Genomic DNA, 18,114 nt, shown 5'->3' with positions numbered 1-18,114 from the left:
ATTCCTCTTATTATCTTGTACACCTCTATCATGTCTCCTCTCATCCTCCTTCTCTCCAAAGAGTAAAGCCCTAGCTCCCTTAATCTCTGATCATAATGCATACTCTCTAAACTAGGCAGCACCCTGGTAAATCTTCTCTGTACCCTTTCCAATGCTTCCACATCCTTCCTATAGTGAGGCGACCAGAACTGGACACAGTACTCCCAATTGTGGCCTAACCAGAGTTTTATAGAGCTGCATCATTACATCATGACTCTTAAACTCTATCCCTCGACTTATGAAAGCTAACACCCCATAAGCTTTCTTAACTACCCTATCCACCTGTGAGGCAACTTTCAGGGATCTGTGGACATGTACCCCGAGATCCCTCTGCTCCTCCACACTACCAAGTATCCTGCCATTTACTTTGTACTCTGCCTTGGAGTTTGTCCTTCCAAAGTGTACCACCTCACACTTCTCCTGGTTGAACTCCATCTTCCACTTCTCAGTCCACTTCTGCATCCTAACAATGTCTCTCTTCAATCTTCAACAATCCTCTACACTATCTGCAACACCACCAACCTTTGTGTCGTCTGCATACTTGCCAACCCACCCCTCTACCCCCACATCCAGGTCGTTAATAAAAATCGCGAAAAGTAGAGGTCCCAGAACCGATCCTTGTGGGACACCACTAGTCACAATCCTCCAATCTGAATGTACCCCATCCACCACGACCCGCTGCCTTCTGCAGGCAAGCCAATTCTGAATCCACCTGACCAAACTTCCCTGGATCCCATGCCTTCTGACTTTCTGAATAAGCCTACCATGTGGAACCTTGTCAAATGCTTTACTAAAATCCATATAGATCACATCCACTGCACTGCCCTCATCTATATGCCTGGTCACCTCCTCAAAGAACTCTATCAGGCTTGTTAGACACGATCTGCCCATGCTTGACTGTCCCTCATCAGACCATGATTCTCTAAATGCCCATAGATCCTACCTCTAAGAATCTTTTCCAACAGCTTTCCCACCACAGATGTAAGGCTCACTGGTCTATAATTACCCGGACTATCCCTACTACCTTTTTTGAACAAGGGGACAACATTCGCCTCCCTCCAATCCTCCAGTACCATTCCCGTGGACAACGAGGACATAAAGATCCTAGCCAGAGGCTCAGCAATATCTTCCCTTGCCTCGTGGAGCAGCCTGGGGAATATTCCTTCAGGCCCCGGGGACTTATCTGTCCTAATCATCTTTTAATAGAGGTCAGGCAGCTCTTGTCCAGTTGCAGGTTGGCACGTAGTAAACCTGTCATGTAGGACAGGGGTCCCCAATCTTTTTTGCACCGCAGACTGGTTTAATATTGACAATATTCTTGCGGACCGGCCGACCAGGGGTGGGGGGGGGGTTGGTGTTCAAGTAGGGTTAAACTCACCTCAACATGTCTTTTACAGTTAGGGTTGCCAACTTTCTCACTCCCAAATAAGGGACAAAAGTAGCAGTCAAATCCCAGGACACTTGTGTTTACCCCAGGAGAGACTACCATGACCATGAAACCTTACGTGGGCACCTGTGTGCGCATGCGTGTATATGACGATTTTTTTTCCACAAATCGGTTTTGGCTTAATCTTCCCAACTATACTGTACATACATTATTTCTACTTTATATAGGCTGTGTATTTATCATATCATTCCTGCTTTTACTATATTTTAGTGTTTTTTTAGGTTTTATGTGTTATTTGGTATGATTTGGTGGGTTATTTTTTGGGTCTGGGAATGCTCAAAAAATTTTCCTATATAAATTAACAGTAATTGCTTGTGTGCTTTACGCCATTTTGGCACGACAGGTTTCATAGGAACACTCTACCTTAGTGGGGGGAAATACGGGACAGTTGGCAACCTTATGTTCAAGTTCAACGGTGCATGACAGGGAATGAGGAAAGGGAATGACTCATATCGTTTCCTCACGGCCCGGTAGCACATCCTATGTGGCCCGGTGGTTGGGGACTGCTGATGTAGGAAGACGAGTACCGGGCTTGGGTAGAACCTACCGAATCTCCCATGTTACTCTTAAATGTCATACTATTTTGCCTTGGGAACATATTCTTGGTTGAGTGAACTCGGCCTTTTTTCCTCGGAGTGACGGAGTATGAGAGGTGACCTGATAGAGGTGTTTAAGATGATGAGAGGCATTGATCGTGTGGAAAGTCAGAGGCTTTCTCCCAGGACTGAAATGGCGAGCACAAGAGGGCACAGTTTTAAGGTGCTTGGAAGTAGGTACAGAGGAGATGTTGGGTAAGTTTTTTAAGAAGAGTGGTGAATGCGTGAAATGAGCTGCCGGCGACGGTGGTGGAGGTGGATACAATCGGGTCTTTTAAGAGACTCTTGGATGAGTACATGAGCTTAGAAAAATAGAGGACTATGGATAACCCTAGATAATTTCTAAAGTAAGTACGTGTTTGGCACAGCATTGTGGGCTGAAGGGCCTATATTGTGCTGTAGGTTTTCTATGTTTCTATTTTGCTACTCTTCATTGCTTGGATCAATATCCTGGAAGCAATCACCCAGCACTCTTCAGGCAGCAGAGATTTAAATGTGTGGTTCACCCAGACCAATTCAAGGGTAGCCATGATAAAGCTGGGATTGAAGACAAAACTAGTGCTTTTGTCCAACTGGAGCCTGTTTGGTTTAATGAGGTCTGACACAGTGCGAGTTCCGATGTTTTGCCCCCTAACTTCACTATAGGATGGCCCCTTCTATTTGGTGCGTGTTTTGGGGCTGGTTGCCCAATTCTAAAGTGTGGAGATACAAAAGCTAGAATTTCTCCCTTGATGGCAGTTGGAAACTACTGGAGCAGGAAGTGCCTCTTCGTGGTTCTGGAGCAGCGGGTTTGATTGAAGTGCTTGAATCTAAGTCATTGGCTATGTGTGGTTGATCTTGGCATGTAAAGCCTGCTGGTTAAAAAACCAGAAGGCATAAGCCCTTGGGTCTTTTAGATAATTGCATTTCAAATCTGAACACCATTTGCCCAGACAACATTGGTGACATTGTTCTGTTGATCCCTAGTTGCATCCAGATATTCACCCCGAAGTCCATGGTCCAACCCTTATCAGTATTGCATTAGATTAGATTAGATTCGATTCAACTTTATTGTCATTGTGCCGAGTACAGATACAAAGCCAATGAAATGCAGTTAGCATCTAACCAGAAATGCAAAGAATAGTGTTATTTACAAAATAACTGCGAATGAAAAGTGCTACAGCACAAAAATATAAAAGTATTGAGACGGTACATTATGGTTACAATACTGCTTAGCGCTGTGATGAGAGGTTCAGCAGGGTCACAGCCTCAGAGAAGAAGCTCTTCCTGTGCCTGCTGGTGCGGGAGCAGAGGCTCCTGTAGCGCCTACCGTATGGGAGTAGAGTGAAAAGTCCATGGTTAGGGTGAGATGCATCCTTGATAATGCTTTTCGCCCTGCCCAGGCGGCGTTTATGGAAGATGTTCTCAGTGGTGGGCAATTTGATGCCGATAATCAGCTGGAAAGTTTTCACCACACGCTGAAGTGCTTTGCAGTCCGATACGGGACAATTGCCATACCACACTGAGATGCAGTTGGTGAGTATGCTCTCAATGGTACAGCGGTAAAAGTTCATCAGTATCCTGGGACAGAGGTGAGCTTTCTTGATGCTCCACAGGAAATAAAGGCGCTGTTGCACCTTTTTGATCAGGATGGAGGAGTTCAGGGACCAGGTGAGATCCTCGGAAATGTGGACACCAAGGAATTTGAAGCTTGATATACGCTCCACTACAGTTCCGTTGATGTAGATGGGGACAAGAGTGTGGTTCCTAGCATGCCTGAAGTCCACAATGATCTCCTTGGTCTTCTGGGTGTTAAGGGCCAGGTTGTTGTCGGCACACCACGCAGCCAGGTGCTGAACCTCGTCCCTGTAGGCCGTCTCGTCATCCCCTCTGATCAGGCCAACCACCGTGGTGTCGTCTGCGAACTTGATTATGGAGTTAGAACCATGTACAGGAACGCAGTGATAGGTGAAAAGGGAGTCCAGAAGAGGGCTCAGCACACAGCCTTGAGGCATGCCAGCGTTCAGGGTGAAAGTGGAGGAGGAGAGGTTTTCTAACTTAACTGATTGGGGTCTGTTAGTCAGAAAGTCCAAGGTCCAGTTGCAGAGGGATGAGCTGATACTAAGCTGGTGAAGTTTGGCGATCAGCTTGGAGGGGATCACAGTATTGAATGCTGAACTAAAGTCAATGAACAGCATTCTGACATAAGAGTTGGGGCTGTCCAGGTGGGTCAGGGCAGAGTGAAGTGCTGTGGAGGTGGCGTCCTCTGTTGACCTGTTGGTGCAATAGGCAAATTGGGGGTCCAGGGTCGTGAGCAGACAGGATTTCAGTGATAGAACCAGTCTCTCAAAGCACTTTGCAATGATGGGGGTGAGTGCAACTGGGCGGAAGTCATTCAGGCCCGTGGCAGTGGAATGCTTTGGCACTGGCACGATGGTAGCAATCTTGAAGCTTGTGGGGACAACTTCCTGGGCCAGGAACTGATTAAAAATGTCCGTGAAGACCCCGGCCAACTGCCCTGCACAGACTCTGAGCACACGGCCAGGTATTCCATCCGCACCAGCTGCCTTCCGTATATTCACCCTGCTCAGGGTGGTGCAAACATCGGAGGTGGAAAGTGAGTGAGGCAGTTCACCAGGTGGGAGATCCGCTTTGACGGTGACCTCCTTGTTTTCTCAGTCAAAGTGAGCGTAGAAGTAATTGGCTCAACAGGGAGGGAAGCAGAGCTGGAAGGAGGCACATTACTTGGTGCTGGCGCTAGACTACATGGGAAGGGGTAACTGTGGCTGGCCAGCCTGCCTGCCTGCCTGCCTGGTGGCAGTAGACTACATGTGGCCCTCACCCCATCCTCCCGCCACCACGATAGGGACAGAGTTCCCCTTGTCCTCACCTACCACCCCACCAGCTTCCGGATCCAGCACATTATCTTCCGCAACTTCCACCACCTTCAACAGGACCCCACCACTAAGCACATCTTTCCCTCTCCACCCCTCTCCGCTTTCCGCTGGGATCGGTTCCTCCTTGACTCCCTGATCCACACGTCTCTCCCCACGGATCGCCCACCTGGCACTTATCCCTGTAAGCATAAGTGCTACACCTCCTCTCTTGTCACCATTCCGGGCACCAAACAGTCCTTCCAGGTGAGGCAACATTTCACTTGTGAGTCTGTTGGGGTCATCTATTGCATCCGGTGCGGCCTCCTCTACATCGGTGAAACCTGACGCAGATTGGGGGACCGTTTCGTTGAGCGCTTCCGCTCCATCCGCCACAACAGACAGGATCTCCCGGTTGCCACCCACTTCAACTCTGCTTCCCATTCCCATTCGGATATGTCCATATATGGCCTCCTCTACTGCCATGATGAGGCAAAACTCAGGTTGGAGGAGCAACGCCTCATATACCGTCTAGGTAGTCTCCAGTCCCTTGGTATGATCATAGAATTCTCCAATTTCTGGTAATTCCCTCCCCCTCCCTTCCCCTATCCCTGTTTCACTCTGCCCCCTCCCCCAGCTGCCTATCACCTCCCTGATGGTTCCACCTCCTTCTACTACCCATTGTGTTTTCCCCTATTCCTTCTTCACCTTTCCTGCCTATCACCTCCCTGCCTCCCCTCCCCCACTCCTTTATCTTTCCCCTTACTGGTTTTTCACCTGGCACCTACCAGCCTTCTCCTTCCCACCCTCCCCCCACCTTCTTTATAGGGCCTCTGCCTCTTCCCTCTTCAGTCCTGATGAAGGGTTCCGGCCCGAAACGTTGACTGATCATTTCCACGGATGCTGCCCGACCTGCTGAGTTCCTCCAGCGTTTTGTGAGACTACATGTGGCTGTCTTTTTATTGACCTTGGCTTGCAGTGCCCTTCTGCTTAGCTGTTTACAGATCAGGGTGTCCAGCTTTTCCCCACATCAAGGTTACCTAGTACTAATTGTACTAATTGTTTGGTGACTATAAAGTACCTGTGTGATATGGCTGCCTTTTGCAGTGATGGGTGTGGCACTGAGTTGCAGGGCTTGTTGGCTTGCAGTCATCTTACTGGTCCATTACAGGTCTGAGTTTGTAGTGCTGTTAATGATCTTGGGCTGGGAAAGATGAGTGAGAATCTGGTCCTGTTCAATAATGAGATTTGAGATTGAAGTTACCAGTGACCAATGTCTTGGTGGCTAAATGTGCTGGTTGGGTGAGATAATCAGTACAAGAGGTGATTGATAAGTTCGTGGCGTCAGGTAGAAGGAGTCAATTTTAGAAAACCTAGCACATTTATTTCTCAAAATAGTCTCCTCCTACATTTACACACTCAGTCCAGCGGTCATGGAGCATACAGATCTTGGACCTCCAGAAAATGTCCACAGCAGGGGTGATTGATAAGTTCATGGCCTAAGGTAGAAGGAGATAAGTTATACAGCTCTGGTTACATGCACATGCAGTTCAACTCTTTGAGTGATTATGCAGAAAGTCTGAAGTTAATAACTTATCGGGATGATTGATAAGTTTGTGGCCTAAGGTATAAGGAGATGAGAAAAGGATTTGAAAGGGGAAGGGGGAGATCTGAAATGATAGAAGACAGGAGGGGGAAGGGATGGAGCTAAGAACTGGAAAGTTGATTGGCAAAAGGGATATGAGAGGATCATGGGACGGACGGGAGGCCTAGGGAGAGGGGCGAAGCCCAGAGGATGGGTAAGGAGTATAGTGAGAGGGACAGAGAGAGAAAAAGGAGAGAGAGAAAGATATATATAATAAAGATAAATAACGGATGGGGTATGAAGGGGAGGTGGGGCATTAATGGAAGTTAGAGAAGTCAATGTTCATGCCATCAGGTTGGAGGCCACCCAGACGGAATATAAGGTGTTGTTCCTCCAACCTGAGTGTGGCTTCATCTTGACGGTAGAGGAGGCCGTGGATAGACACATCAGAATGGGAATGGGACGTGGAATTAAAATGTGTGGCCACTGGGAGATCCTGCTTTCTCTGGTGGACAGAGCGTGGGTGTTCAGTGAAACGGTCTCCCAGCCTGCGTGGGGTCTTGCCAATATATAGAAGGCCGCATCGGGAGCACCGGATGCAGTATATCACACCAGCCAACTCATGGGTGAAGTGATGCCTCACCTGGAAGGACTGTCTGGGGCCCTGAATGGTGGTGAGGGAGGCATATGTAGCACTGGTTCCGTTTACAAGGATAAGTGCCGGGAGGGAGATCGGTGGGGAGGGATGGTGGGGACGAATGGATAAGGGAGTCGCATAGGGAGCGATCTCTGCAGAAAGCAGAGAGGGAAGGGAGGGAAAGATGTGCTTAGTGGTAAGATCCCGTTGGAAGTAGCAACGGGATCCCACCACTGTAGGAGCGGACTATGTTGAAAAATAAATGTGCTAGGTTTTCTAAAATTGACTCCTTCTACCTTAGGCCACAAACTTATCAATCACTCATATATAGGTGGGTGAGGGAGAACCAGAATTGTGGGGGATTCATCTGGTCAGCAGGTGAGAATGCCAGTGGGAAATGGTTACTCTACAAGTCTATAAATTTAAGTAGAGGTTTGTGAAGTGTTTGGATTGACCCTTTTCAATGGTGGCACAGGCTGTAAGGGCTGAACAGCCACCTCCTTTGCTATCTGTTCAGGTTGGCCGGCACTTTGAGTTTCTGTGGAATGGATGCTCAGGTGACAATTTAGCACGGGCCTGAAGGGAATTGGAGGGTGGGTTGAGCAGATTATGCCTAATGGGGAAGGAGTTCTTTGGTAAACCTGGACCTTGATGAGTTTTGTCTGTGATGAGTGAAGCGGGAAGCACTACTGGCCTTTAGAAGCATGCTGTTTGGGCAGATAGTGACCCCGACATTTTAGGGAAGAAAGTTGCCTTCATATAGGTAGTTTTCATATCCTCAGGGTACAGAGTAATTTTTTCAAGTATGGTCACAATTCTAATGATTGAATAGCTCTCAATAAACAAAGAAGTGGCAAAGCTGGTAGAGCCTTGAGCCCCAGTGACCAGCCTGGGTTTGATTCTGACCTCCGGTACTGTTAGCATATTCTGGGATCATCTGATTATGCCTTGATGCTCTGATTACTTCCCACATGGCAAAGACACGCTGGTTGGTAAAGTAATTGGCCTTGGAATTTGCCTTAGCTTGGAGGTCAGTAGTAGAATCTTGGTGGGGGGCGGGGGCAGGTTTAAAGGGGATGGTGGTAGATGTAACACGTTTTAGAGATGTCAAGAGTGCCTTGAAAGTTGCTACAGGTGGCATGCAGTAATTGTTAAAACTGCTGTTAATTTTGTAACTGGTATGTTCATTCTCAGAAAATTGCTGGGGGACTTAGTGTTTAATATCAGAGGCAGATGTTTCACTTTTCTTTTGGGATCTAATTGAATGGTACTTGTGGTGCAAATGTTACTTGCCATCTACCAGCTCAGGCTAAAAATTGCTAGATTTTGTAGTATGTTGGTATGCACACAATTGTAGGTAATTATTTCTCGCTGTGGACCTATAAAGAGAGGGTCATTGAGGAAGCAACTTTGTTCTGCCTGTTCCCTGAGGGACTGTTGCAGTGAGTTTTGAGTCTGGGATGTTTGACCACCAACAATTCCTGCCATTGATGTCTTGGCTTGCTTGAACATTGAAATTAAGCTTGTTTTTAAGATGATTTCTAGAGTCTTTTCCATTTAGCACAGTGATAATCCCAGCATGAAGGGTGCCCTGAGTATGAGGGAATCAATTTACTGCAATTTGTGGCAATTTCTCAGAAATCCAAAGATTCATCTGAAGGAGCCAGTGGCCTGTTGAACAGTAATAACAAGTGGAATCTATATCCCATCAATCCAAGACAGGAGTTTTCCTCACTTGCATGAGAGGTGGGTTATCTATTTTATGGCACCAAAGTCGCCATCAGTTTCATACCGTCAACCAGCAGAACAATCTCATTGGTCCCATTCTCCTTCCCTCTGTAACTTATGCTCCTGATGTGTATCACTCCCCTCTGTTCCGTATGTGGGAAATAATGGAATACCAAGGGAATAGTCATATGTATGAACTGTAAGGCAGCAGCACCAATCTTAACTTTCTGCTTTTACACTTGCTTTTGTCAGTTTCCCATGTTGTACTTGAGGGCTTTTTGGCCTGTGCTTTTTCTGTCCACATGCATGATAAGTTCCACCATTTTGTTTCTTTCCAGGCGGCAGACACACTGGCTGTGCGGCAGAAGCGTCGAATTTATGATATCACCAATGTTTTGGAGGGAATCGGGTTGATTGAGAAGAAATCAAAGAATAGCATTCAGTGGAAGTGAGTGTGTCTGTTTGCTGGGTGGATTCTGGGGCAGCATCTCCATGTGGTATTTGTGTTGGTCTCCTCTTTACCTCCAGTTTACCCACTTGTATTGTTCTTTCATAGAAACATAGAAAACCTACAGCACCATACCAGGCCCTTCAGCCCACAATGCTGTGCCGAACATGTCCTTGAGAAATTATCTCGGGTTACCCATAGCCCTCTATTTTTCTAAGCTCCATGTACCTATCCAGGAGTCTCTTAAAAGACCCTATTGTATCAGCCTCCACCACCACTGCCGGCTGCCTATTCCACGTACTCACCACTCTGCGTAAAAAAAAACTTAACCCTGACACCTCCTCTGTACCTATTTCCAAGCACCTTAAAACTGTGCCCCCTTGTGTTAGCCACTTCAGCCCTCGGAAGAAGCTTCTGGCTATCCACACAATCAATGCCTCTCATCATCTCTATCAGGTCACCTCTCATCCTCCGACACTCCAAGGAGAAAAGACCGAGTTCACTCATCCTATTCTCTGCGTGCCTCATTTCCTCTGTTTTCCCCACCCTAGCTTTCCCCTGTTCCTCTGTATGAGTCGGCTTACAAATGCATTTCACATGATTTGCAACTGAAATGCAGGTGCCAGCACTAAATGGCAAATAACACAAATTAGAAGTGGTGTTAAATCACCTGCTCTTGTTGGAGTTCTTTTTGAACCCTACAAATTTTATCAACCTGCCAATAGAACTACAATAGTGTGGGATTGCTGGGTCATCAACCCCAAAGACAGGTTGTGGAAGTCAGTCGGGATCTGATTTAACTGAGGTGCAAGATAATGGAATCCTTTCAGTTCAGGATCACTGTACTCTACTTTCAGAATTGGTAACAGGGTATATTCATAAAACTTAATCCGTTACGCATGGTGCTGCCTGCCACAGTTGCAAACCACTTGTAGGAATTGCTAATGAGTGGTTGCTGGAGGGGGAAAGGAGGGTGTGAGGGTGCTGGAGAACTGACTGATAACCTATTGCACTGTATCCTTATTTGTTTAAAACAGTGAGTTTCTGTTTAATTTCACACCTTTCAAGGTGAGAGCTATGCAAAGAACCACTGTTAAAATCACCACACACAAAATGCTGAAGGAACTCAGCGGGCCAGGCAGTATCTATGGAAAAGAGTAGTCGATGTTTCAGGCTGAGACCCTTCAGAACTGGAGGGAAAAAAAGGTGAAAAGTCAGAGTAAAGGCTGATTATACTTCAGTGTCAACTCTACGCCATAAGTACGGTGTCGCCACGAACCCTACGCAGAGCCGACGCGGATCCCTACGCCGTAGCCTGATGCGCACCTCTCCCAAAATGTAACTACGTGTCGCGGCAACACAGACCGAACAACTGTGATTGGTCTGCTTGGTAGCATCGCATTTCCTCATACGCTGCAATAGCTTCCCATTGGGCGACTGAAGGGCAGGGAAGGAACTCTGGCTGCAGTGCTTTCCATAAAGCTTTACAGACCTCCGAAATTATGGAAGACACATTTCGCTTTTACGAGAAAAGACGCTGGCTTTAAACTTGTTTAACCTGAAAAAGACTACCATGACCATGAAGCTTTGCATGGGTAGGTGTGTGCACAGGCGCGACGTGCCTGAGTTGCAGAGCGATGCAGACACACCAACGCACAAGTATAAATGCTCACAATGCACGTAGGCATCTTGCATAGGCTATGGCGTCCATTTGACTCACAAGTATAAATCAGCCTTGAGAAGGTGGAGGGAGGAGAGGAAGAAATACAAGATAGTAGGTGAAACTGGGGGTGAAGTAAAAAGAGCTGGGAAGTTGATTGGTGAAAGAGAATTGAGTTGGAGAAGGGGAAATCTGATAGGACAGAAGGCTATGGAAGAAAGAAAAGGGGGAGGAGCACCAGAGGGAAGTGATGGGTGGGTAAGGAGATGGTGGGGGGCGGGGGGACACATTACTGTAAGTTTGAGAAATCAATGTTCATGCCATCAACTTGGAGGTTACCCAGACAGAATATAAGGTGTTACTCCAACTGGAGTGTGGCCTCATCACAGCAGTAGAGGAGTCTGTGGACTGGCATGTCAGAATGGGCCTGTCCTTACCTGCCCATCACCTCCCTTTTGTGCTCCTCTCCCTTTCCTTTCAGATTCCCCTTCTCCAGCCCTTTATCTTTTTCCCTAATCAGCTTTCCAGCTCTTTACTTCACCTCTATTCCTTGTATTTCTTCCTCCCCTCCCCCACCTTCTTAATCTGACCTCATCTTTTTTTTCCTCCAGTCCTGGTGAAGAGTCTCAGCACGAAACGTTGATAATTTTGTGTGTGTTTCCAGCACTTGCAAATTTTTTCTTAATTATTAAAATCGCTATGGATTTAGAAGTATTTCATGATTCCTAGAAACATGGGAGTGGGTTTCCTGAGATTCCTGAGGGGGTTAATTCCTGGGATGGTTGGGAGAGCTTGATGTGTTTGACTCCGCCAACAGTAAAACACATTATTGAACCACAGCACCCATCAAGATTATAAAATAACAGGCAGAGGGTGAATTGGCCTCAACACTGATGGAGTCAAGTGGACAGCAGTGCTAGCAAAGGATGCAGTTACTGCCATGCACTCTTAAACTAAAGCATTATTGAGAAATCCCTTGATTGACAAGAGTTCAACCAATCAGCAGCTTCTGAGTTGTTCAGCATCACTTATTAACCCTTTTTTAATCGATTATGGTCTGGTTGAAATTTGAAGACAATCTACATCCTAATAACAGATTATTTTTATTCACATGTTCACAAAAAATATTCGAAAATCGATTATTTTATAGCTGATTTCCAATTTTTGTCCAGAAATGTGAATATGATGCTATCGTTGTTTTGGATCATGCGCCTTTAAGCTTAGCTTTTGAATTGAATGGTGTCAGTATTGCAAGCTCGCCTTGGCGTTTTCCAGAAAATTTATTACAAAGTTCGGACTTTGTCAAATTTATTGAGACTCAGATAAAAGATATCTTTCTTTTTAACAATACAGGAGATGCGTCGAAATTGATTATATGGGATATATTTAAAGCATATTTGCGTGGTCAGCTAAGCTTAAGAAACAGACAAAAATAGAGTTCGATAAGATTTCAAAATGAATTAAAGACTTGGATAATATTTATGCAATTTCTCCTAACATTGTTTTATTTAAACAAAGGGTTGAATTCCAATCACAATATAATTTACTATTAACTTATCCTATTGGAAGAAATTTGCTTAAATTGAAAAGTCAATTTTATGTGTTTGGAGATAAAAATAATAAGCTATTAGCATCTCAATTAAAAGCAGCTAGAGCTAAAAGACAAATTTTAAAAATTCGTAAGGGAGACGGTAGTTTAGCTTGTAATTATGAAGACATTAATAAAAAGTTTCAAGACTTTTACATTGAACTTTATAAATCTCAGTTTCCAGCTGATCCTTCTAAAATGAATGCCTTTTTACAGAAGATGATTTTCCTAGGATTTCTGTTGAAGATCAACAAACTCTTGATACTCCTATCACTGAAAACGAAATTCAGAAAGCTATTCTTTCAATGCAATCTGGTAAAGCTCCTGGATTGGATGGTTATTCTGTAGGATTTTATAAAAAATTTGAAAAATTGCTTTCTCCATATATGTTGGAAATGCTTAAAGATTCTTTTTTGATAGGAGAGTTACCTCCCACGTTTTATGAAGCTTCTACTTCTTTAATTCTTAAGAAAAAGGATATGGGGATGTGATGGCTTGCTATGACAACTGCATAAGGGTATTTTGAGAGTCATTACTTTGAATAGAAGCATTTCTGTAATTACTGGGGGGAGGCATAGAGGATTGTGTTTTCTTGAGATAGTTGAGGCATTGAGTGGTGAGTTCTTGCTATTGCTGGTAAGGAATACTGATTAGCCAGAAGGGCTCCAACCAGGAAGTCAGTGACATCACTTATCCTGTGTTAGGTGCTTTACTGCTGTGTTCTCTGTTAAATGGAATATGTCACATTAATCATGGCTTTCTGACTGCACTGAGAGATGCTGAACACATTCCATCCTCTTGTGCCTACGTTAAGCTAGAAATTGATTCCCAGTTAATCTTCTGATTTGTGAAAGAGTTGCAGAGAGCACAAACTGGCCATCATTTCAGTGGGTCCACATCAGCCACCCATTTGCAGTTAAACCTATATTAATCCATTCTGTAATTTTTCCTGCTTTCCTATCAACTCCCCCAAGTTTACATAGCATTGACTCCTACCAACTTCTAGTTTGCAAAGTAAAATGAGTTAGGGGAGATCTTGGGGCTTTCCTTAAGGCTTGCTTCCAGAATCCTTTTATTTTTAAAATGTTTCTCCTTCACCCCTGCAGTCCTTGGATCATCTCCATACAGTGAACCCCTCTGGGTTCAAGTACTGTTCAAGTAAATCATTCTTTGTTATACAATATTCTCTATCAATCCTTTCTAATTATGAGGAGTTAACTGTCTCTTAGTTGGCCTGAAATGGTGTGAGCCTGACAATTGGATGGAAATTCTGCCATAATTTTTAAATCTGTTCATTTTTTCACTGTTGGTTTCCTCTTCCATTTCTATTCTTGTAGTTCTAGGCAACAATTTTACTTTTAAGGCAGTCTGTTCTTTTTCTTCCTCTTTCCTTGAAGGATGACCGGGGTTATTAGCCTATATAGTCCTGGCAAGAAGCTAGGTTGCATTGGACTGTGGATGCTACAAGGAAGATCCAGAATGTATTGCCCTCTCTGAGTTCATTGGTGCTGGACTGGTTGATCTCTGCCTTTCCAGAGGGGTTTTCCACTGGTCACTGTGCTGACTTGGAACCATTCATATTGACAGGCAATATGTGATTAAATAACATTTTGGATACAAAACCCTAACTTGCCCCCTGCATTTCTACATCATTTACAGAGGAGATTTACAAGAATTAGGGAGCATTTATGAGAATAGGTTGAGTAAACTCAGTCTTTTCTCCTTGGAGCGACGGAGGATGAGAGATGACCTGATGGAGGTGTATAAGATGATAAGATGCATTGATCGTGTGGTTAGTCAGAGGCTTTTTCCCAGGGCTGAAATGGCTAACACAAAAGGGCACAGTTTTAAGGTGCTTGGAAGTAGGTACAGAGGAGATGTGGGGGGTAAGTTTTTTTTAACACAGAGAGTGGTGAGTGCATGGAATGGGCTGCCAGCAACGGTTGTGTAAGGTCAATAAGGTCTTTTAAGAGACTCCTGGATAGGTGCATGGAGCTTAGGAAAATAGGTGCTATGGGTAACCCTCGGTAATTTCTAAAGTAAGGGCATGTTCGGCACAGCATTGTGGGCAGAAGGGCCTGTATTGTGCTGTAGGTTTTCTATGTTTCTATTTGCACCCCAATGATAGTTAACAGAACAAAAAAAAAGCAACACACATCAAAGTTGCTGGTGAACGCAGCAGGCCAGGCAGCATCTCTAGGAAGAGGACCTGACGAAGGGTCTCGGCTTGAAACGTCGACTGTACCTCTTCCTAGAGATGCTGCCTGGCCTGCACCAGCAACTTTGATGTGTGTTGCTTGAATTTCCAGCATCTGTAGAATTCCTGTTGTTTGCGAGAACAAAAAAAAACTGATTCCTCATGAAACTGTCCAGAAAGGTTTGATTTAATGTCTAAAATCCCATGGTTCACCAATTGGCTCTAGTAATGGTGGCTTAGCAATTAGCGGATACTGTTATAGTTTGGAGTGTCTGAGATCAGAGTTCAATTCTGGCATCCTCGTAAGGAGATTGTAAGTTCTTCCCATGAATGTGTGTGTTTCCTCCAGGTGCTCTGGTTTCCTCCCACAGTTCAAAGATGTACCAATTAGTGGGTAAATTGTCCCATGATTAAGTTAGGGTTAAATTGGGGGTTTGCTGGGCAGTGCAGCTCGAAAGGTTGAAAGGTCCTGTTCCACACTGTATCTAAATAAACAAAGTAAATAAAAGAATAAGGCAACTAGATAGGTCTGCTTGCTAAACTGGTACATTTTAGAATACAGCATTAATTACCTTTGATTCAACAGATATTTCCTGTGCTCCCTTTAAAGCTGAGCTTCACCAAAATTTATTACTCTACTGTGTAAATTTTAAGGAAAGTAAAGTAAGTAAATGTTGGGACACTAATATAATAACTATAGTGTAGAAAATCTTCTACTCCAACAATGCTAGATGAAAGGAGTTTTGATGTAGTAGTGTTGCTATCAAGTGTACACACCAGAGTAACTGCTTAAAGGTTCAGGTTAGGTGCTAGAAGTAGTTGGAGTTTGGTGGGGGGGGGTCTTGAGGGGGAAGCCCTTGTGAAGCTGTGCTGAACACAGACCTCTTTAGCATCCTGCACCAGCTGTAATTTACACCTTGTGTCTTTGTCCTCTATGACAGAGGGGTGGGCCCAGGCTGTAACACACGAGAGATCGCGGACAAACTCATTGACCTGAAAGCGGAGATAGAGGACCTGGATCGGCGGGAGCAGGAGCTGGACCAGCAGCGAGTCTGGGTTCAGCAGAGCATTCAGAATGTGACAGATGACATCGAGAACAGCAGATATCCTTTGATGGAGCTCCCTTCCACTCCTTTGAACCCTGCACAAATTTTAGGTCGTGTACAGCCACACATTGCTGCCTGTGGACCCAGTTTATTCTGAGCAGATCTGTTTAGAGTGAAGCCAAGCTCCAGTAATAAATCTGAACTCTGCCCTTCTTCCCTCCATCTTCAGTTTATAAACAGGAGAATTAGGAGCAGGTGCAGGACTCTCACTGCTTCACACTTGCTCCATCATTGAATGAGATCATAGCTGGTCTAGTTGGAACCCCAATTTCATGTTTTCATGTACTCCTTTTGCCCACCCCACCCCCACCCCCCCAGGGCCTATCAGTAATCTGCAATCTCCCTCTGCCTTTTAAAAATAGTCAGAGGCTCTGTTACCACTGCCCTTTGACAAGATGGTTTTAAGGACTTCATGTCCTCTAAAGGAGAGTTTTACATCATCACTGCCTTAAATATGCTGACCTATAATTTCTAGATGCTCCAGCATGAGGCAACCCATCTACCTTATCAAAAACAACCTCTCTCAAAAGAACCCCCAAAGATACAAGCCTAGCCTGCATGGTCTTTCAGCATAAGACAACCCAGTTTCACTTCTCATGCAGGATGATTCCATCAGGAGCCTGACTGCAAGTCCTTCATTCAGGACTGGTTGATATTGTTTTGTCAGCTGCTCACTTAGGGCTGTTGGTTGGCCCTCTGTGACTCTGGTAGTCTTCTCTCCCTGCCTGAAATTAATAACGAGCTTCCTTTTCCCTCCCATTGATGTGCCCTGCCTATCCATAGATAGCTGCCCTGGAAGTCTGAGTTGGTGCTTGTCCATTAAGGAGATAAACAGCAGGAGGCTCAGCTGCTCTGAGGTGATGTCACCGTTCCCTTGTATGTCCTTAACTGTGTTGCTTCACATTAGCATATGTGACACATGAAGATATGTGCCGATGTTTCAAAGGTAAGCAATCCTCAGACGTGGCCCCAGAGCCTAGATACATCGTCCTGGGACAGGAGGGTGGGGAAGGGGTATGTCGGTGGCTGGGGAGGAGGTTGATGCAGGGCCTGCACTTTGCTAAGTCCCCAAATGTAAACTTGTTCCTGATACATTGGATCCCTCAGGATTGAGTTTCTGGAGGAGTTGCTGATGGTGTACACGCCCTTTGTTAGCATTCCTAGTTTGCTACTTTTGGGCTGTTCCCTCTCCCTTGTTCTGCTCCCAATGCCTATTCTCGTGTGGTGTTGAGACAGTGAACTTGGTGGTTTGCAAGGTATACATTAATGCCTGTCTCTTTTTAACATGCAGGTGATACACTGTTAGCGATCCAGGCACCCTCAGGCACACAGCTGGAAGTGCCGATTCCTGAGGGGGTGAGTACTTTAGGATGTCAAAATCTCTCTGCTGTCTCTCCTTCCCCTCTTCCCCCAGTTGAGCTGTGGCCTTCTGTTTGCCACCTTTCCTTGCCTGGTTATTGAGCCCCTTGCTTGTTTTGCAGGTTCCAAACGGAGTGAAGAAATACCAGATCCACCTGAAAAGCACAACCGGTCCCATTAATGTGTTGTTGGTGAACAAAGACACTTCCTCCTCCAGTCCAGTTGTTGTGCCTGTGCCCCCACCTGAAGATCTCATTCAGTGCCCTCCCACAGTGCACACCACCCCACAAAGGCCTATCCTAGCCAGCAACCAAGAGGCGGAAACTAGATCCCCAGCCCGACCTGCCTCTCCGTCCCCTGCCCCTCAGATACCTCCCCACCCGCCCAGAGCAGCGACACCCACAGGTAGGTCTCTCCTGCAACGATGTGCTTTTTAACCTCTTGAGACCAGTGGTTAAACAGCGGATGGAATGGTCGAGTGGCGTTGCTGTTTGTATGGTTGAGTGGATCCATTGCAAATGGTGGTTAGTTTTTCTGTCAAAGGTGCATTCCCACTGGATAAATCCCCACGTGTGTCGGGTCGCCAAACACATCGTAGTTGCTGACAATCGGCTGCTGATACAGTTGATGGAAGACCTACCTTGTGTGTTGAGCTACTGGAAGTTTTATTTGCTTTGAGTTAAGTGAAAAGAGCGTATGATCAAACTGGGCTTAATAACTGTGAAGAGGAATTATAGGGTGCCTTGTTCCATTTTTATAAGTTCCTTCCTGCAGTCAACAGCACCCTCATGGCACCTAAGTCCCTGCCTTTCCTCTCTGCTCCTGCTGGTTGTTCCTTCTTTCCCTCAACCTTTTGCCTTCCTTCCCCTTCA

At 45.5% G+C, this 18,114-nt stretch overlaps 1 protein-coding gene across 1 annotated transcript in view; it reads left to right on the top strand.

The window, feature by feature from the left end:
• e2f4 (E2F transcription factor 4) overlaps positions 1-18,114 on the top strand; it is a 48,923-nt gene that overhangs the window by 9,240 nt on the left and 21,569 nt on the right. The window contains exons 2-6 of the mRNA XM_063039160.1: positions 9,223-9,332; positions 15,719-15,882; positions 16,788-16,829; positions 17,175-17,239; positions 17,365-17,647. Of these exons, the coding sequence (XP_062895230.1) occupies positions 9,223-9,332; positions 15,719-15,882; positions 16,788-16,829; positions 17,175-17,239; positions 17,365-17,647 (664 nt within the window). The remainder of the gene's footprint in view (positions 1-9,222; positions 9,333-15,718; positions 15,883-16,787; positions 16,830-17,174; positions 17,240-17,364; positions 17,648-18,114) is intronic.

The sequence above is a fragment of the Mobula hypostoma genome (assembly GCF_963921235.1).
Source record: "Mobula hypostoma chromosome 14 unlocalized genomic scaffold, sMobHyp1.1 SUPER_14_unloc_1, whole genome shotgun sequence".
Taxonomy (NCBI): Eukaryota; Metazoa; Chordata; class Chondrichthyes; order Myliobatiformes; family Myliobatidae; genus Mobula; species Mobula hypostoma.
Note: the sequence above shows the minus strand (reverse complement) of the source record. Positions and strands in the feature narration are given on the sequence as shown.